The sequence below is a fragment of the Crocodylus siamensis genome, chromosome 1, assembly GCF_052110815.1.
Source record: "Crocodylus siamensis isolate JL-2025a chromosome 1, ASM5211081v1, whole genome shotgun sequence".
Classification (NCBI taxonomy): Eukaryota; Metazoa; Chordata; order Crocodylia; family Crocodylidae; genus Crocodylus; species Crocodylus siamensis.
The window spans coordinates 374,018,003-374,039,309 of NC_143395.1; the positions used below are offsets into that span (position 1 = coordinate 374,018,003).

At 40.7% G+C, this 21,307-nt stretch overlaps 1 protein-coding gene across 2 annotated transcripts in view; it reads left to right on the forward strand.

Moving 5' to 3' along the window:
- DCLK1 (doublecortin like kinase 1) overlaps window positions 1-21,307 on the forward strand; it is a 405,319-nt gene that overhangs the window by 318,389 nt on the left and 65,623 nt on the right. For both annotated transcript variants that reach the window (XM_090027476.1, XM_090027468.1), the window contains exon 7: window positions 20,998-21,082. In XM_090027476.1, the coding sequence (XP_089883602.1) occupies window positions 20,998-21,082 (85 nt within the window). The remainder of the gene's footprint in view (window positions 1-20,997; window positions 21,083-21,307) is intronic.

Sequence of the window (21,307 nt, forward strand, 5' to 3'; positions counted from 1 at the left end):
GAGTACAGAGTAGGTGGACAGGGCATGCTTTTCTGTGGCTCTCTTGAGAGTGCCAACACAGAAATACCGACAGCATCCTAAGGGCTACAATCTGCTTCACTGCTAAGATTTTTAGTGCCACTTGTGCAGTTTTTTAGTGTAAAGTTATGAAACAACATTCAGTTTTGCCCCATGTAACAGCCTAAGTTGCACTAAAATGCCTAAATTCTTTATGCATGTAAATTTTCTACCCATCTGGCTAAGACTATCCTACTGTACATTCTCAGGACCAAAGCAACATGGGCAAAAAGGAATCTAACTACATTTACGCTCTTTTACAATCCATTTCCATGGACTAGGGACAGACATTCAAAAAGCCAGAGCCTGAATTGATTCAATCTTTGCAGGTTACTCTAACCTGCATAAACTGAACCAAGTTGCAAGTGGACATCCACTTTTGACTCTGAAAATGCAAGCACATGCCTGCAGTGGCTCAGGCCAGAAGCCAAGGGGTGCTAAAGCAAGCCCTCAGCTGCAGGGAAACTAATTTAAGGGAAGAGGTGTGGCCCGAGCATGGTTGGGAAGGGGTTTAAACCCCTACCCTGACCAGCAGTGTCCCCAACCCCAGGTGTGCTTGGAGGGGGAGGAGGGAGACAGCCTTGCCACCCCTGCTCACTCACTGGCTGGTGGCAGGAGCGGGTATGGGACCAGACCCTGGTAGCCTGAGGGGAAGTGGGTGTTTAATCCCCTCATTGTAGCGGGGGGCAGCTCGGGCACCAGCAGGCTCTGCTCATGCACCCTGGGCTGTGCACGTGCGCCTGGGGCCACAGGGGACAGATGCCAGTAGCCTGAAGGGAAGGGGGAGTTAATCCCCCCCACTGCAGGCAGTAGCGGTGGGGGCCCCAATACGCATCCTGGGCTGGGTCCTCTGAGGAGCAGCCAGCCAGATGCAAGGAGGGGGCAGGGAGGGGGGATGTGACCTGGCTGTGGGGAGTGTGGGAGCCTGACTCACCACTGCCTCCTGGTACAGTAGCATGGCCGGGCTGGGGAGGCCGAGGGGGTGGGTGTCAGTAACTGCCACCTCCTGACCCACGCACACGGTTTTCAGGTGGGCTAGAGTGTGGCTCTCTGCCCCTGCCTCTACCAGCAGCAACAGTGAAGTGAACTATCGCGGTTGCCAGAGGTGAGGCACCTGCTGCCTGCTTGCGGCTGCACTGGGCACTTGGAGTGGGTTGCTGCGGGTCAGTCGCTGCCTATGCACATGGGCCGTGGGGCCAGGCCAGAGCAGGCTGTGGCTATCCATTGCCTCCTCACGCTGCTGCCCACACCTATGGCCTACAGCAGCCTGTCACAAGTGCCTGGGGCTGCTGTGAGTAGCTAGCAGGTGACAGGTGCCTCACCTCTGCCAGCTTCCAGATTTGTTCCGCAACCAGGCTGTGCCTGACACAATGGGCTGGGAAGCCCACAATAGGGCTATTCCCCCCCACCACCACCACCACCACTTCCTTCTCAGCCAGCTTGCCAGCCGGGAAGAGGGCATGGCCAGGTGATCACCCCGGCTCCCAGCTCAAGTGGGGACTGCGGGCTTCCCTGCAGCCAGGAGCTGGGTGGATCACTCTGTGATATATTCTCCCCAGCTGGCAGGCAGGCTAAGAAGGGAATGGGGAGGAAAAATGGCAGCCTCCTCCCCTTCCCTCCTCCGTCCCTACTGCAGACCCCTGATGCATCCCACGAGTGGGAGGTGAGAACAGCCCCTGGTGCCACCGCTTCACTGAACCCAGCCTGAGGGAGTCAGAGCATCAGGGTTGCCCGGTGCCTCCTGGGAAGAAATGCAGCCTAGTGCCTCATCCCTGCCCCTGCTGGGGAGCTGGGCCCACTCCAAGCTCCTTGCAGGTGTCAGGGGAGTCCTCTCCACCCCCTGCATGGCTGGACCCAACCCCCACTGCCCATCATCCCTGCCTGGCACAGCCTCTGTGGCTCCTGGCCCACTCTACCCACCAGGCTGTGGCAGGGCTGCAATGCGGCTGACACTGGAGGAGGGCTGCAGCTCCACTGCACCTGATTGTCCTGCAGCATGGGGCTTCCCAGTGAGTGTGGCCTGCAGCCCAGCAGGTCTTGTGGGGCAGCTGGGGATGAAGGAGGTGGGAAAAATGCCCACCCCATACCTAGTATAGGGGGGAAGCTGGCAGTGGGGGCTATACTCTCCTGCCCCAGCTGGGAGCTAAGTTGATTCCCTGGCAGAGGAGGGGGTGAAGCAGGAGAATCTGCCACGCTCCTGGCTGCTGGGGATGGAAAAATCCCTTCTGGCAGCTGGGGCAGGGCCAGCCCTGCTCTGTTGGAGCAGAGAGCACAGCCCAGGGCTGAAAAGCATGCTGGGATGCTGTGGTTTAACTTAAACCAGGAAAGGGTCTGGGACAGAAGTTCCATAAACCAGTTTGACCCAAATCAGTTAAGTCTGATACTACATTTAACTAGGTTTATCTTAAGCCAGTTTCAGCCATCTTGAAACTGCTTTATTTGTGCTAAACTTATGTCTTGTTACAGGTTTCTACTGGTTCCTGACCACTTTAATTGGTTTATTTGTAACTTCTGTCCCTATGAAGACACACAAATGTCATGCAAGGCCCTTGTGGAACTGTGACTGGGAAAAAAAACCCTGACTAGAGACTGTTTGACACTGCTCATGTCGTACTACCACCTAATCTTTTCTCAGTAGTCTACTTAATAAGGCACTTGCCCAGGAAATGGCAGTCCCAGGACTACTTCCCCATGAGAAGATTTGAATTCTGATCTCGTACTGTATCCCAAGGTAGAGTCCTAACCACCAAGCAACAGATCTGGTAACCTGGAGAGTCCCCTCCTATTGAAGCTAGGTCACTAGGCCCCAGGAGGAAAAGATTCATGGGAAGAAAAATGGAATGAATGACTGTAACTTAGGGAGATGGGCGTTGCCTTTGCATGGAAGGAGTGAGTCCTTGTTTCTACTGTTGCTTGTACCTTTAGTTTTATATAGTCATTAAAAAAAAAACACAAATTGGGACAGAGAACAGGCTTTTTCACAGGGTGCTCCACCTGCTAAAAACTAGCTTCCTAGTGGCTGTTCTCATTAGAATACTTCATATAGGAGAATCCTCTTGGATAACATGATCCAGAATCCTAACAGAAAGGAGGGTATGACTGTGTCTGCATAGAGAAAAATAAAGCCTTGTGGACTGGTAGGAGCAAACCTCAATGTTTCTAACTTTCCTTTCAAAAGAAGGAAGCCCACATGTGTACTCCAGCATTCTCCAACACACTGGCACTAGCCTGTCCTGTCATATAGGACACTAAATGACTCTCCACTGTCAAATCTCTCTTGAAATCACATCTCTCCACAGCTTGCTCACTCATCCATCTTGCACAAAAGGGTAGAGTGAGTATGCTGTTTTGTGTTCAGACCACCTTGTGCACCACAGGCCAGAGTCCCTCCCACTTGCATTGACATGGGTCCATTGGGCCAGATACTTCCCAATGTTGCTAAAGTGTAATCCAGAATAGTGCCATTACCTACAATGGCATTACTCCAGATTTACATCAGTGTAAGTGATGCATTTGGTATTAAATAATAATTGTCTAAAATGCTTAACTTAGTGAGATGGGAGGAGACCCCAGAACTGTCTCCATCTCAGCCATGTCTCACCTTTCTCAGCCATGGAGTTAGACAGGGGTAAAGCATGTTCTTAGCTGTACCTAGCTTGATGGCTAGGGCACCCTGCTAGGTTATAAAAGATGTAGGTTCAAACCTTTTAGGCAGAGGGAAGACCAAAACCTGGGTCTACCATGTTTAGGACTGTGCTAGCATATTTGTGAAAGTGGAATTTTGCTGTTAGTTAGACAATCATTCAGGTATGCATCCTGCTGAAACTGCCTTACACAGTCAAGATCAGGTAGAACTGTAAGCAGGCGAGTCTTCTTAGTACATGTTAAACAGAGATCTGTGTGCCTCCTGGGTGAAATAGGATCCATATCTGGAGATCAAATGAATGGGAGAGCCCTGCAATTCTGTAGGTTGAAATAGGAAACCTTTCAGGCTTCATGGGAAGCTAGTGCAAGAATAAGAAAGCTAAGCTGCTAAAGGCAAAATAGCCTGGTCACACTAGCTTGGAAAAAAGTGAAGGTTAAGTTGGGATACCTTAGAGGCAAAGTGTAGACAAGGTTCTTTGGGTAACTTTTTTTATTCCCTCAGGCTGAGCAAAGCCCATAACCCTGGGCAAATTATTTATCTGTTAGGTCTACTGGGCAGAAAGTGGGTGGGGTCCTTTTCTTTCAGGTAAGTACCTGGATAGTTTGGATCTTGAGATGATGGAGGCACAAAGGGTAGACTCCTATTTCACTCTGTGCCCAAATCATAGTTTTCCAGCCACGTAAGTGCTATTTTTGGCACTTACAGCTTACAAACTGACTTCCTGTGCAGCATGAACATATAAGATTTAACCTGGCCCCTGAGCAAGCTGCACTCTGGCAAGGCAAGTACCGGGTTCAATCACTGCATGACAAAAACCTGTGACTAGTTGGGATGAAAGAGGAAGGGTAGCTTTCTTCCGTGCTTTAGCTCAGTGGTTAGGGTCCTCGCCCAGGATGTAAGCAACTCAGTTCTAGGCCCTTCTTTCATCTATTTAAGCCTAGTTACAGCAAAGTGATATAATTGCCAGGCCAAAAGGATTATCCATTCCCTTCACCCACCCTCCTTTTGAAGCTGACTCCTTGGGCAGCCAAGAGAGGGAGACCAGGAGGAAGACAGGAACTAGAAGATATGTGGCCCAGTGAGATGGCAGTTGTGCTAGAAAGAAGCATGGCCTGGGTTCTAGCTTGGCTTCATGATTCCGGTGGGAAAGAAGCTCCCACTTCTCTCCATCCACTTTATCCAGTGCCTTAAATTCAAACTACAGTAGCTCAGCTTCAAAGGAGTGCTGGATTATATAATGCTAACAACCTGTGGTCTGATGATAAGAGCACTGTGTTGGGAAGTTGGAGAGAGACAGCTTCAGGCACACTGTGGGTAAGTAGGGTCTAGTACCTGGGTCATTTGCTGGGTTAGTGATATAGTCACTCAGTTCTTGGGTCTAAAAGACAGGAGGGGCCCTAGTCTCCCTTAGTTTTGCTATGCCACCATGGACTTACTTGATTGCAAAACTTCCACTTGGACATAAAGTAAAAAAAGATTCCGCCCACAATGTACTACCCTAAGTCTAAAGCACAAGGGGTCAGAGTTCACCCACATTCCTGTGTCTGGCATTTCCTATTGGCTACTGTTGAACATGTATGTTATGGTAGAACTAACAGGACTGTACCCCCCCCAGTGGCCATGCAACTTCTGCCCCACTCTGGCTCCCTGGATACCCTTCCTTTTCCCTCTCCTGCCACACCTTGATGTAATTAGTTGATGTATAAAAAAGGAGGCTTCCCTCAAGTCCCAGATCACAAGTCCTTCCCACAAGCCCTGGTTTGCCTTACAGCCAGCAGGCCCCTCTTGAAGCCACACCCAGGCCTTGCAGATGTTAATGATTAATCACTTCCATGTCAGGTCTCCTTAGGCCTCCTTCCCCCTTTCTCCCCCCCCCCCCCCCAGGCCTTGGCCTTCCCAACTTCCACCATTTTCCTCTAGCTGGGCCCTCTCAGACTAGGCCCGCTGCATCAAACCTGGTTCCTGGGCTCCAGCCCTTGTCAGTCCCCTTTTCAGGCTTTAGGCCCCAAGCCCTGGTTCCTGCCTTTTTTGGGCACTAGGCCTAGCCTTCTAAGCTTCAGACCACCTCAGTTGTTTCTCCTGGCTCAGGCCTTAACACCTCTGTTTTTTACCTGTCTCTGCCTTAAGCCTGTCCCCTGGCAGTACACAAAACTGCCCATGCCCCTTGGGCATCAAAGTGATCTCCTCCTCACCCCTTCTAGCCACACCCAGTCAACCAGTCTAACCAAGATGACAAAAAGCAAGCCCACTGGCTGTAACTAAGGCTATCCCCACACTGGGTCCAAGCATAAACACTAGCTCACTGACTGTACAGCAAACTCTTCTCCCCCCCTCCAATACTGAGTCATATTCCCTGCAAGATCTAGGCATTACCAGGGCAGATCAGGTACCATCCAGTCACTCTTCTGTACCCATCCTGTTTAGCAGCTCTTCTCATAGCCTGAAGAGCTGAATTGACTGCCTGGTCTCAGACACTGGCTTTATGTGCCTCCAATGCCCATCCCCTTCTGGTCAGGTGACCCTACAGCCACGCTCAGGGATTTCTAGTATGGACCTGATGATCTGCCTGCTCTACCTTGCTGCTGCTTAGCTCAGCTGTTTGAGGCTCTGTGATTCAGAGCAAGCTAGATGGCTGCCCCTATGTGTCTTGCTGCTAGCAGCTGTTACAAGTCTGTCTGCCTACTAGCTGCTAGCTCCCTAGTGGCTTACCTGCTTTCTAGCTGACAGCCCTTGCAAAGCCAGCTCAGCCTGCTGCTGCCTCCTCTTAAAGTAACAGGAGCCCTTTGCTCCTTCTTACACGGAACATAAGGAAGCCATTGAGAGAATAGGAGAGCTATTCATTTTCCCCACCAGGAGAGGATCATTTCTTCAAGTGAAGGCATACGTGCCTATTAATGTGCAGCAATAAACTCCAAAGTTTATTGCTCTGGAGTTTATTGCTCCCTGGCATACATCTGCACATCCACCCAGGACTGCACCATGTTGAGCCAGAAGAGAGCAGCTCTGGCTGGCAGGAGGTTCAGGGGATCAGCCTGCCAGTCCAGGTTTGCTGCCCCCAGCTCAATGCACTGCACAGGGGCTGGATGGGGCACAAGCTCCCCCTAGCTCTGAATGTGCTGGTACAGAGTTTTCTACTCTGCTGGAGGATAGTACTTGTATTTACAAATACTACCTTGCTGCAGAGTAAATTAGTTAGCTTCAGCCTAATAAGGGTGCATGTGTATACTGCTCAGTTAATTAGTCTGCTGTGCAGTAAATGTCTCTTCAAGACCAAATAGGATATTGCCCATAAGGTTCAGGAGTTTTCTCAGTTGTGTATAACATAATGTCTTTTTTAATCAGAAATGCCTTTTTAACCATCATATAAAATGTGGGGAATGGATTTTGCTCAGATTTGGGTGAAGCTGAAGTTTGGAAAATTTCAGCCAAAAAAAGGAAAAGTTTCTAAAAATTTTCATCATGTAAGAAAAGTGAGGAAGTGGGGGAAAAAATAAAAACATGTAAATTGTTCATTTGACTTTTACTGTAGTATCAACTACAAAAAAATAAATGTGATTAGGTAATTAAAAACACATTTTTTACATTTGGTTTTAGCTTGGCCTGTGTACAAACTGCGAATGAATTAAGATGCATCGCAAACCAAAGTTTCATAATTTGTAATGGATATTCTTCCACATTTGGTGAAGTAGGAAAACTAACCCCCCAAAACTATTTGGTTAGGAAGTTTGGTTAGAAAGAACTATCATTTTATAGCTTATCAGCTGTTCCTCTGTCTGAATTGCTCACAGCACAAGAGAGATGCACTTAAACCATGATTTTCAGAAGTGGGGCCTGTTATTTCATGTCAGCTACTAAATGTGTATGTACAAATGTGGATGTATTTGTACACTGGAGAATATAGGCATCTCAGTCCCTAATATGGCTGGTATATATGCAAAATTCCAGATGTTGCATGCACTTATTGCAACCCCAAACGTGCATGGCTTTTGAACTTTGCAAGGCATGCCCTTATATATGCCTTTCTCTTAAAATCAGTTTTTAGGAATCTTTTTAAATTACTCTTTCAGTGGGAAAAACTATAGAGCAACCCTAATGCTTCTGATTCCATCAATCTTTTGTTTTTGTATGTTCAGCAAGGTCTATCTAGTTGTCCTAGTTCTAGTATTTTTTTAATTACATTATAAGCTCAGAGGAGTCCTATTGTCTTCATAGTATCAAAGCAGATGTGTTTGTCAAATTAGGTGTGTTATATGCAAGCCACATGGGGAACCAGCATTCATTTCCTAGCTTTCTAAACCAATGTGTATGCTTAATTCAGTTTAAAATTATGCTGCTCTAGCCTATACCTTCCTGCTTGGTGAACTTTTTCTTCCATTTTCTTGTATATCTATAGAAAGAGATTGTGTTATGTAAATTGAATGAGGCTACCCATTATACTCCAACACCTCTGGCATTTGAGGATTATCTGATCAGTGAAAGGATGCTTAAGAGTAGGTGTTGAAAAATAGAAGTAGAGATGCTCACATTCTCTTTCTGTCTGCCGGCATGAGCTCGTTGCTTGGCTACCATCAGAAAGAGCCAGTGACTAGGGGATTTTACATGCTGTCTTTTTACAAAAAAAAAAAAGTGAAAAAGAAGCACCATTGTCAGATAGTACTATTCATGCAACTGCAGTACTGAGTGGGATCTAACTGTCTTGGGATCTAATATTGCTGGACCCATGCTATGTGACCAGTGGGTTTCATATCATGATTACCTTATACATAAGGTAAGCATTTACTTTTCTATTGCTACTTGAAAAAGAAACAAAAGGGAAATATATTCAGTTTATATAGAGTTGACATTGTCAACTCCACAAAGAGATAGGAGGTTTTTCCAAGTAGGCAGATATTGTCTAGTAGTTGCCATTTAAATATTTTATATTGATAAAATTAAGGTTTATTAAGTTGCTAAGTCTTTGCTGATTTCAGACCAATGACATTAAGTTAACCCAAGAATATGAATATATGTATATATACATTCATGTACAAGCACATGAACACACACACACCTCTTCTGGCCCACAATAGCAGAGAATGTAGGACAGTTGCAGTGCAACAAACTGAACACAGTAAACAAATCTATACTGCCCTTCATCTTACAGGACCTGTACCGCCCACTTTCTTCGGATGATTTGGATTCAGTAGGAGACTCAGTGTAAAAGAAAAATGGAACATTGTGTATGGTTTGTGATTTGGTGAAGATTTAACGTTTTTCTAAGAGATTATCTTCTCTAATTTACAGTAACAGTAAATCACACAAAAGAGTTTTGCATATTTAAATTGTAAAAACAAAAAGCCAAATTAATATATGTGCATATATGCACGTACATATTATATTATGAGTTTAAAACTTTCTTTTTGATGCAGGAATTTAGGGGAAGGCATTTAAATGCTTTGCTCAAAAATGAATACAGTTTATAAGAGAATAAAGACTGGATTAAGTGAATAGGCCATAGCCCTTTTTACCTTCTAAAGTAGTCATTGTATGCTCACAGTTTATAACATGAGTATTATGGTATGGACAGGCAGTTTTTGTTTTTGTTTTTATTTTTTTGCTTTGATAATGAATAGCCCAACCTGATAGAAAAAAATTAACATATCAGATATACTTCTCCATTCTGCCTAATATGAGCATTCACAACTATTTTCTAACTTTTTAAATAATGTTTAATCTAAAAATAGAAAATAAGAAATTGTGTATGGTTTCTAACTGAAAAATACTTTTAAAAAAGTATTCAAAGTAGCTTTGCTGTACTGCAGTTGACTTAAAAAGGAGACGTCACAGGCAGCATGAATATTACGCTGTACGAGGCAAGACCAGTTTCATTAATTGCTCTTGTATTACACAGAGAAGTACATATTAACAAAAACTTCTATTTAGATGGAAAATAGATATTTTGTCAAGCACTTGAGACGCACGCTGCCACCTTTTTGTAAACACCTAATTGATCAAAGAAATGTGTGTTTCTCTTCTTAAAAGTACGAAAACCTTTCTTAGTCTAACACACAGAAAATGTGTTTTGTACCTTTTTCAAAGAGGCCTTTTAAAAAGGAAAAATCTTTAAATATGATGGGAATGTGAATCACTCTTAAAGTTTTAATTTCTCTGTTTCGTTATTATCTGTTGATAATGATATACGTGGTCATTTTGTACAACATTAATATGCAAAACTCATTTAGTGTTAAAGTAGGTCTTGAATTATAACCAGTTATTTAACATACACATACTAATTCTGTTTGTTTTCTGCTGCTTTATTGCAAAAATAATAGTGAACTGCTTTGATTTGCATATTTTCAATATTTATGGTTCTGTTAAATTTCAATCTAATATTTATTTGTTGTATTTAAGCCATAGTTCAGAGATCATTCATGTTTAGTAATTAATTTTACTTCTAGTATTTAAGATGTTAATGATTTAAGACAGGAAATCAGTGTGAAATGTACACTCAGTAAACATAATCTACTTAAGTGATATTTTGAGCTCAGATATAAGATCTTAAAAGATCAAGAAAATTTCCTTAAATAGGCAGGCTTTCTTTTAAGCTGCCATACTTACTTTTAGTTCTGTTTTATACTTACACTGATTTGCCCCTAACAAAATGGTGCAACTAAAGAATGTTGGTACGTAATATTATGGTTTACAATTTGGCTTGTTACCATTTTGTTTCCAGAGAATACTCAAAACCTAACAAAAATGAAAAGGGCAGCAGAATACAAGACTTACCTTATGGATACTCAGTACTTGGTTATGGTATCTTTCAGGGAGAAAGAGACGGATCTGTCAGGTTTATTGAAGCATTAGATCATTCCATTTTGAAAACCGTGTTTCACAGTACCTGCTTCAGCCTTCAGATTTAAAAGTGTTTCCTACAAGAATTAAGAGACCCCCTTCTGAGATGAAAGGCTGTCCTGTTTTACCTAAAAGAACCAACAGCTGTGAAGTTGCTTGTGCTTGTTCCTGTTATAGGTAGGTCTTTGTAAAATGCATTACTTAATTCAGAGGAGACCATAATAGTTGATGGTGTGCTGGAATCAGTTGCCAAACAGCAAATAAAGCTATGAAAGAGTTAACAAAGTAGCCACTGGCTGTCTGGGATTGGTTTTGTCTGTAAAGAAAATAAATTCCCAGAATTTTAACTTTCCTGCCTTCCGTCTTACGGGCTAGGCATGGTTATAGAAGTCCACTATGTATAGTGTATTCCACACTGAGCATAGAAATTACTGGTGAACATAAATTCCATGGGTTTGTTTAGTTATGGAGGGGAAGATGGATAATATACTAATAATCAGTGTCATAGCCAGGTTTCCATCTAGATTGTTTCAAGGGACACGCTAGTCCCTAACATTTAATTATTTCAACATATGACTTTTATTAAGGGGCTTTACAGGGACAATTAATTTCAGGCTTGAAAGTCCCTTAGAGTTTGAAAAGGCCCACCATATATAGACTTAGAGATCCCCTGTTACGTAGAGTGTAATTCCATTATATGTGAGGAGAAATAAAATATTTCTTTGGAGCAAGACCATAAGGTTTTAGTTTATTGATGGAACTGAAATGTGATTAAGTTGGTCCTGTAGCCTTGCTTGCTTCTAGCTCAGCTTTTACTTTGTCACTTAGCTTTGTCAACTTTATTAAATAGCAAAGTAGTTTAAGAATCTTTGTAGTGTTTGGACCTTTTACATCTCGCCTGATGCTGCATAATTTTTGCCTATGATAAGGACAGTATAATGTGGTTGCAAGTCCTGTATAAATTGTGAATGTTTTGCTTCCCTAGAACTTTGTGGATTCTTACAAATATTTCCCTAATACTTTGTGCAACTTTCTCTTTTTTTAAGCAACAAGCAGTTCAAGCATTGAAGCGCAGGGTTTTGAAATCCATGTACAGTCTTGTCAGGTTTCTAGCTCCTTTAAATGAATATATGAAAAAAATGTATTTGTGGGAGAGGTTCACCTGGCTTAAAATGTTATAGCTATAAAAAGTTATATAAAGTCAATAGAGCTTGGACAGTTTACAGTGCCTGAGCATCTTCTCTTACAAACTTTATATGATGCTAAAAGTTCTCATTTACACTTCATGGATGGACCTGGGTCTGCTTCTTTTTATGTTAGTGGCAAAACCACCACTGACTTCACTGAGTGCAGTATTGGGCATTATGCATGAATATTTACTTATGCAACCTGGTCAATAAAGGTAACATTAAGAATGGTAATATTTTGACATATTTGGCCTTGATCCGCGCATGAAGCATGTTGTTCTGCATTGTAATTAAATCACATTATGTTGGACTATTTTTAAAGTAAATCTTGAAGCTGTAGTTAACGCCCACCACCATAATGTGAAAAAGTTGGATTGCAAAACTATAGTCATTCAAGAGCAGTAAATTGTATCTGGTTATTTTAGCCCTTTGTACCTTTTTAATATGGTATATGTGGCTGTAAAATGTATACAGGTGTGGGGGTATTAATATAAATATGCATATGTCATTGTGTATATATGTGTGAGTGTATTTTAAGAAAGGATATACAGTGTTAAAAAGTCTTAAACAGCATATGGTTTGAGAATGGAGTGCTATAAAAAAAAACTTGAAAAAATAGCAGTACTTGCTTCTGCAGCTATATCTTTTACACTCCCCAGTGAACTTTATATAGCATGGTATGTCACGGAAGATGTCCTCCAGCTCTAAATTTTACAATTAATTGGAAACAATCTTTAAATGCACCCAGATTTGTTATTTTATCCAACAAGAAATTGAAGATTCAAGAAACAGACAAATTTGAAGAGGCTACATTTACTTCACTATTCTTTGAATATACATATTTGGTTGCTGTGCTTTTCCTTGGTGTCCACATTTTATACAAGCAAATACATCAAGTTTGTGCTTAATCTAAATTTAGATTTGTGTTTGCTTGTTCATAACAAGATCCTGTTCCCAAATATACTTTATTTAAAAAAACAGCCTCTGCCACAGTCTGGAATTGCTTTGCTTGCAGATATGGACATATGTGAGTAAAGCTATTCAAAATGCTTGGTATATCACTACAATAGCAGCAGACCCTTTTTTTCTGATCAGAGAATGTTCTGAGATATGCCTTTTGTGGTAACATGGTTGGAAGGGCTTGCTCTACCAATGTTACTCTGGACTTGCATTTTCAGAGTTCCTGAGTGCCCATAGCTTCCAAATGAAATCAATATGTATATAAAAATATATGTGTGTATACACATTTTATATAAAAGCTAGCTATATATATACACAGTGTGCACATACATATTTATATGGATTCTGATGTCTGTATTTGTGCATGTTGGTTAAATTCCTATTTGTTTTAGTTAACTGGCAGCAGCAAAGTATGAAAATTGATATACTGTGTTCAATGTGTACCCCTCTGATGTACAGAGATAATGGGGGTAATTAGTTGTGGTTTTCCCTGTATGTGATTATTTGGTTTTCTGTCTTCAGTAAAAAAGGAGCGAACACTGTTTCAACTAAGGCCCTTATATTTTGCTCATTGCACCACTGTAAATATTGACACATTCACCAAATATGTTTAGGACTTTATAAGTTCTGCAATATAGTTCTGCATTTTTTCTAAAGGAAAGTGCTTGGCTATTTTCTTTTCCAAGTTAGCAGTTTCTTATGAATGTGTTTCAGGAAACCAGAAGATGCTGTTGATTTACTAGCAAAACCTGTAAAACTTACAAAGATAAATGATGAGGAACGTGTTCGGGGGGGTTTTCCAAGTAATCAGCAAAAGTAAATCACCCTCATTTGTGCCATTGTTACATCACACTGTTTGAATTGTGTTTCATATTTGACCATGTCATAATGGTTGCAGTTCACGTGTTCTGCTAGATTTAACATTATCCTAGATAATTGTAAGTTATCTAATAAATGTATAAAAATACACAATGTTCTGTGACTTTATTTTGGAAACGTGACTAATAGGCTTTAAAAAAGTGCTTGGAGTTGACATTGATGTACATTTTGGATCAGCATTTTTCTTTTAATCGTTATCATAGTGTAAACTTATGGGATTCATAGTTCCTAATGGGTTCCTCTAAATACAGGAATGCATTCTATAGCTTATTTAATTTAATTCTGGGTTCTACTGCATAGATGTAATGGGTCCTCTAAGGAAGAAGTTTGTTTCTAATGGGTATTTGGAGACAGTCAATTTACCTGCCTAGAATTACTTAAGGGTGAATTTGTGAGTGTGCAACAGGGAATAGATTTAAAGTATGAAGTGAGAAATTAGTGTACTGTATCCTAAGAAGTGTATCAGCTTCTGCTGTCAACTGAGCTGTAGTAGCACTCCTTTTAAGTCACGTAATTATTAGGAAAATGTGCCTGTAAAATCTAAGCATATTGAACTGTACGTACTGTATTTTAAAAATAAATAACTTGTTTCCCCAGAATATTTTTGCCCTGTTTTCTTTATATTCTGTAGTCCATTTCAGGAGGGAAATTTACCAACAGATGGCATTTCATCCCTTGCTGGTCACTACTGCTTCAGCTCATTGTACTGTACTCTACTGTAAAGGTCTGAGAGCTGATAATTTTTGCCTAAAAAATTTGCATGCTTGGTTGACATAAAAAATACCCTATAAAGCTGTAGAGCTGTACTGAATGAGTGATTTAAAGGAGGACGCAAAGCAACATGGGGCTGCAACACTTAAGGGTGTATAGGGAGTTTTGGAGTTCAGCCCAAATAGATAATCTTACAAAATAAACTAACTCAAGTGTTACATTTCTAAGCTAATAAAAGAACAGGAGACACAGAACAGACTTCTGTAGAATTTCTAGTTCATCCATTTAATTAAAAATATTGTTTATGTAACATGGTGGGAACATAATTATATATGCAGTAGCATATACAATTTGTTACATAAACACAATGATTAAATATATGTATACACATGTATGTACCAAATTCATACTCTAGGAGGTGAACCTATCACAGCTTTACTGTACCCATTCTATCGTACTATATCTATACTGTATATATAGTAGAACTGTGCTGGGTTAACTTCCTATAGAATAAATCTGATTAATATTCTTTAAAAAATCTTTTCTCAGGAGATGTCAAAGGTAGCGTGAGAGTAGAGACTTGGATTACTGCTTGGCCCTGACGGCAATAGTTCATCCAGGTCAGGTTCAAGATTACTGCTTGAATGCCAAATAGGAAACTATTCAGGCCTTAAGTATTGTACTTAACCCACAGACCAATAAAATAATCAGTGCTTACCTAATGCAGTGAGGAGCTGAATGCAAGGACCTAGAGTACAGTATTTCAGTTTGACAGATTTAGTTCTTTTAATCAACTCAATATTCCTTCAAATTCTTTGCCTCCTATGTGTTACTCTCTCTCAAAAAAAGAACAAATTGGTTTTCTAAATGACACACATCTAGGTTATTCCTTGTGTTGTCTGAACTGATCTCTTTGCTGTGCTGCAATATATCTTGAAAGGCATACAGAAAACTGAAGCTCTTTGAGCAGGATCTCATTTAACTCTTGTTCTTAAGTTAACTGCACAAAATGTAGAATTAGGGAGTAGCCAGGCTTTCAGACATTCATTCTTCCTTTCCTCTAGATGAAGGAAGTTTGTTAATAAATGGTAGACCTCAGGTGTCAGTTTAGGGTGGAGTCCAAATTTGAAAAGAAAACAATTGCATCATTTCTCCTTCTTCACGTTGGATTCCATTGGCTTCTGTTCTTTCAGCACAAAGACTGTGATTTTGATATTTTTCTGTTAAATAATTTTTTATCACGCCTGATGGTTTACTTGAGAATTTTTTTCTCCTCTCAGCTGTCACAGGCTAAAAATATAACAAATGAAACAAAGAAAAATCCAGAACATTTTACACTGACTAGAGGGGGCAATGGGAAATGGGCTTCGTCATGATCTTCAGCTTCTTGATGACCAAGATCTTACTCATGTTCTTAGGCTGAATAATAAATTAAACTGGATTCCACCTTTGAAACTGTTGGCAAGCTGGTATTGTTTATTTTACTTTGTTTCTGAATATATTGCCCTCTGTTCAGCCTTTGAAAAACTTTCCTATTCTTGAAATATTTCTTGTTTTTACCTGATTCTCCATTTAATTGTTTTACATCAGTGGAATTATCTTTAAATCTTATGTCTCCAGTGTTCTATTGCTTTTATTCTGCCATTAATTATGATTGTGGTTAGACTGTAAAAATTATTCCCTAGTTAAGTGTACACATTCTTGCTAAGGTAATTTCTAACAGGACCAAGGGGGAATATTGTATAGGAAAGGATGTGGACATGATTGGAAAATTTGCCTGTTAGATTTTTGTGGATCTCTGTTGAATGCATCCGTATTTATTGATGAACAAATCTATAACCCTTTCCCTTACCATATTTATGAAATCCTGGCTAATTTTTAAGAATAGCAAATGACATATTTATTGCTATATTTCTTAGAAGCTAATATTTAAAGAGATGTAATATTCCGTTCTCATGTGCTCATTACTGTACCCACCTACACTTCGTTTACTAGTTTTACTCTTTGTTTTATTAATACCCTTTTAAAGAACAAAATTCTACATGAGATCCAAACTCAGCTTTACACCTGTGTGGGTTTCTGTTACTCACGTTTCATCCAGATGCTTCCTTCATTCTAGAAAAATACAAAGGAATCTATTGTCAAGGGACTTAGTGGACTCTACATGCACTAATAAAGGGTTTGAGAGTTTTGGAAAATGTAATCCAATGTTCAGTTTTCGAGATTCAGGAATCTGACGTGCATTAATCAGCTTCCTAGGCATACTTGTTAAGAGTTTCCTTTCCTAAGTGCCTGATACCAATAATTCACAAAAGTAATTCCCTCTCTTGGGCTGAAGTGTGATTTAAGATTAATTTAGGGGACAATGTCTTCAGGAAGATGAAAATCTTAAAATTTATCATATATATTTTTCACCACATCTTCTTTAGTGAATCAAGGAGAAATGTCAGTTGAGGATACACACTTCAAATATTTACAAAACAGTTGCTAAAGAAATCTCTCAGTAAGACGGTTGAAACTCTATAGGGCTAATCTTCCCATTCACATCAGTGAGAAGTGTGGTATGTTGGCCATCTGTTGTGTGAACCTGAATAGGATGTGAAATACCTACACCAAAGACCTGATCTTTTTATGCCATTGCTTTTATGTAGATGTGTCATAAAAACAGCCAGGTGCCAGCAACCTGTACAACTGGTCCCTGTTAAATCTGTTCTGAGGTGATGACATTTCAAGTACCTCAACTTCTCTTAAAATTAAAACAGCTAATTACATTACAGCCTGTGGGTTGAAACGATTTTGCTCTCACTGGTATGGTTTTTATTTTTTTCCTCCTCTGTAATAACCCTAATGGGGTTTACAGCTGTGTGAACTGCAGTGTGCGGAACAAGCTGCATCAGGATTGGCAAACCAACTGGAAGAAACACTAAAACTCTCAAGAGACATGAGGCCCAGAGGCTCAGAGGACTCTCAACTCGGTGGGAAGAAAAAGCTAATTAATGTTTAAATGAACTGAGTATCTTTCTAACTTACATAATGATAGATAGATAGAGATAAAAGCCTTTATATAGTTCCAAACAACTGAATAATAATGGGAAAACTATTATGTGCCACTCTTAGTAACCTTAGGCAGATTAGCAAGTGAGACTGGCAGTGCATAAGGCAAACAATTCCTGCTTTTAATTTTTTTAATCTAGTCCTCTAAGAAATTCCTCCTGTTTTTAACCGTTGCATAAAGGGCATGTTTCCTTCATGTTTTTGGAGTACAGTAGTTTTAAAAGTCTTAATAAGTATTTTCATTAACACGCTTAGTAACAAATCCCTCCCTGCCATTGAGAAGTCCTTGCTTTTATGCACACAAATCTAACTAAAGTGAGTGGGTGTTTTGCACACAGACATGTTGTAATATATATAGTTGTAATGCTCCATTAGGGTGCCCTGTCTTCACTACTGTACATGGTACACTGAGAGGAGAGATTGAGGCTTTTAAAAACAGATCTAGAATTAAACTGTTTTCTCTAAAATTCACAGACACAAAATGTTCATATCTGGTGACTAGAATTATGCTTCTAATGGTATATTCAAGCTTTACACTATTTAAGTAAGTACTTAAGTGTATACATAACCTCAAAAATATGTGTAGCTCATTGGGACTATATGTGCACTCAGGCACATACTTAAATTTTAAAGTGACCTGATTTTCAGAAGGATCAAGTACCCACAAATCTCAGCAAAGTCAGTGGTAGCTCAGCATCCTTGAAAACTCAGGTGTTTAGATGTGAATCTAAGCCTGAGTGTTGGCAATCAGGTTGAAACAATCTCAGCTGAAATAGCACTCTCATTCCCACTCTAGGACTGAAAGCTATGGTGTTAACAATCTGTGGAGAGATAATTAAAATGCTAAAGGAAGAAGTTGTGGTGGGTAATCAGTAATGTATGAAGTACCATCTGGTGAAAAAAATAGTCTTGCCATTTAAAATAAAAAAAATGTATGCAGAAATGATTTGGTAATCTGAAAATCCAGCACTTCCAGTGATCTTGTTTTATTACAGCTCTTTACATTTTTTAAAGATCCATTTTGTGTATCTGAACATAGTGTGCTTAAAAATGAGTAAGATGAAGAAAGCAATGCTAATTTTCTTGGTTAGTCATAGGAAAGTTAAGAGAAGCACCAGAATTAATAGTGAAAGCAATTTACTACATGTTCTTCTAGCAAAGGTCAAAGAAAATGTTTTCCCTAATAATCATTATGCCCTGCTCTGAGAATTTATGCAGTTTGCCTCTTACTTTTATTGTCATTTGCAAATATTTCTGAAGTAAGTTTTCACACAATATCTAGCAGAGATTAAATATAGATAACACTTGTGTAAACATGTCCTAATCCTCCAGCAAGGGCAGTAATGCCTCAGCAAACTGTGTCAGTCAGTTGGTGCCCATTTCTGTCAATAAGAGGCAGTTAATATAATCCAAAAACTGATAAGTGAAATTTTAATTCTAGTCAAAGCCCAGAAGAAATGATCACATGGATGACAATACTGAACTTGTGGGCTAGGGACATACATTACACATAAACTGGTTTAAGTGATCAGAAACTGGTTTAAGCCTGTAACAGAACAGATGTTCAGTGCACATAAACTAGTTTGGAAATGGCTGAAACCAGTCTGAGATAAACCTGGTTGAATGTAGTATCAGATTTAACTGATTTGGGTCAAACCAGTTTATGCAATGTCTGCCCCAGACCCCTTGCTTGTTTAAGTTAAACCAGATGCCCCCAGCATCCCGGCATGCAGTCTGGGCTAGGTGGGGCTCTCTGCCCCACAGCAGAGCTGGACCCTCCCCTCTGTTCCCTGGCTGGAGCTTGGCAGAGACAGGGGCCTGGCTTCCCCCTGCTGTCTCCCTCCCCTCCCTGCTAAGGAGGGGTCCCCTCTGCCTTACAGACACTTCCCAGCATTAGCTAGCAGACCACATGCTGGCTATGGTCTGTCCTGTGGCACACAGGACAAAGGCAGAATCAGCAGGTAGCTGGTAATGTCCCTCTGTTGTTTTCTTAATAGGGTGATAAACACTGAGTTAGGGGTGATAAACATTGTGTTATCAATTCCCTGCTGGGCTGGGCAGAAGGGGAGGCGGGGGGCAATCCCTAATCAGAGCATCTTGCTGGGGCCTGACCATGCTCCCCCTCCTCCTCCCCCCCGCCCTCTGCTCATCACTGTGGAAGGGAAGTAAGGGCTGCTGTAGCGCCCTCTGGCTTCTAAAATTAGTCATTTCAGACATGTGCCTGCATTTCTGGGATGTCTGTGTAGTTACAAACTGATTCAGCCAAGCTAAGTTAGACTAACCTGCAAAGATTGAATCAATTCAGGCTCAGTCTTTTTGAATGTTTGTCCCTAGCCATGGTAATGAAAAGTTAAATACAGACATAAAATGTCTTAGCAGGCATTGAATGTGCAAATTATCAGGCTTATTTAAAGATAGGCCAAATTCAGCTTTTGTGTAAATTCGCTGACCTCAGTCTAATATGAGAGAAGTTAAAAGCTTGCCTGCAAGTTCAAATAAACTCCAGCATCCTGGATATTTTCTGACTCTGGTAATTGCATCCTGCCTAGCTCCATACTCCACTGAAATTTTAACTGGCTACAACACTGTTAGTCACTTCCTGCCCTAAAGAGCTGCTCTGTTCCACCTTGAAGTGATTTTTATTTCAGTGTTGCACAAAATGACTCCATGACTGTATATTCAGCTAAGTTTGTATAATCTATTAATTACTAACAGAGTGCCCCATACCTAGCAATTACAAAGAAAGATATAGTCCAGTCTCTGTCCCTGTGGGATTGTTATATAGGTTATGCTTAGTACAGTCTAGATCTTTGAGATACAAAACTCAGAGGGAAACTACAAACAATGCAGCACTTAGGAACTCACAGTTTGAAAAACATAAGATCAATTCTGAAAATCTAAGGAAATACTTTTTTATGGCTGCAAGTTTAAATTGCTGCTATTTCCTTTGTAACCTTTTCAGCTCTCAACAAGGACTAAACTGCAGGGTGGGAGAATCCTGAAGAAATCCTAAAAGCTGTAGACTTGTAGATGGTATTTCTGTGTCTGGGACTTCATTTAATCATTAGTGGGAGAAGCAGCATGAGATAAGATGTCTTGCTTTTCTAGAAAACAACCATATATATGGTAATGTTGATATTTCATTTTCTCCCTGTACAAATGAAATGTGCCTGCCTGCTTTAAAACCTACTGGGGAGATTTTTGCCAAATGGATATTTCCAAGAGAGAAAGGGATCTGGTTGTAACAAAACACATTTTTGAGTCATAATTAACGTTTCGTTTTTGGTGGAAGCTGGACTAATGATAATGAGAACCAACTATTAGCCACTTCCTGCTAGTAGAGAACATACCCGGTTGGTGACTTTTCATATATCAATTCCAAAATGTGCACCAAACATAGAACCATTTTACACCTGTTTTTCAATGTAAAGTGTATAGGATCTCAGCTGCAAATGAAATAACAAAAACTGCAGTTTAAAGGGGACCCAAAAGCATTTCATGAGCAGAAAAATCTTTTGTCAGATTCCCTGTAGGCCTTTTCAAGGGAGTCAATGGATGTTTCACATGGAAGGCACTCCCCTCCCCTGTGGGATTTCTGCCAAGTAAAATCATGCTGCAATACTGGTGAGCCTTAACAATCATCTATCTTCATTTATCTTTCTGCATTTCCAGAGCTCCCAACACAGTGGCTCCTCTACCTCATTAGCAAGCACCAAAGTTTGCAGCTCCATGGATGAAAATGATGGACCTGGAGAAGGTAAAAGAGATCCTAGAAGGATGACACTTCCAAACACCAGAATAATGATAGCACAGTGTTTGTATAGGAAATGAGTTGCTATTTCTCCAAAAAAAGATGGGATGCATTGAAAGTTAAAAGAGTCACCAGTTTTATTGAACAGGTTTAAGCAGTGAGTCCATACCAGCCACAATCAGGTTTGCCCTGAATCCAAAATGGACATATTTCAGTGTTTTCAGTTGCAAT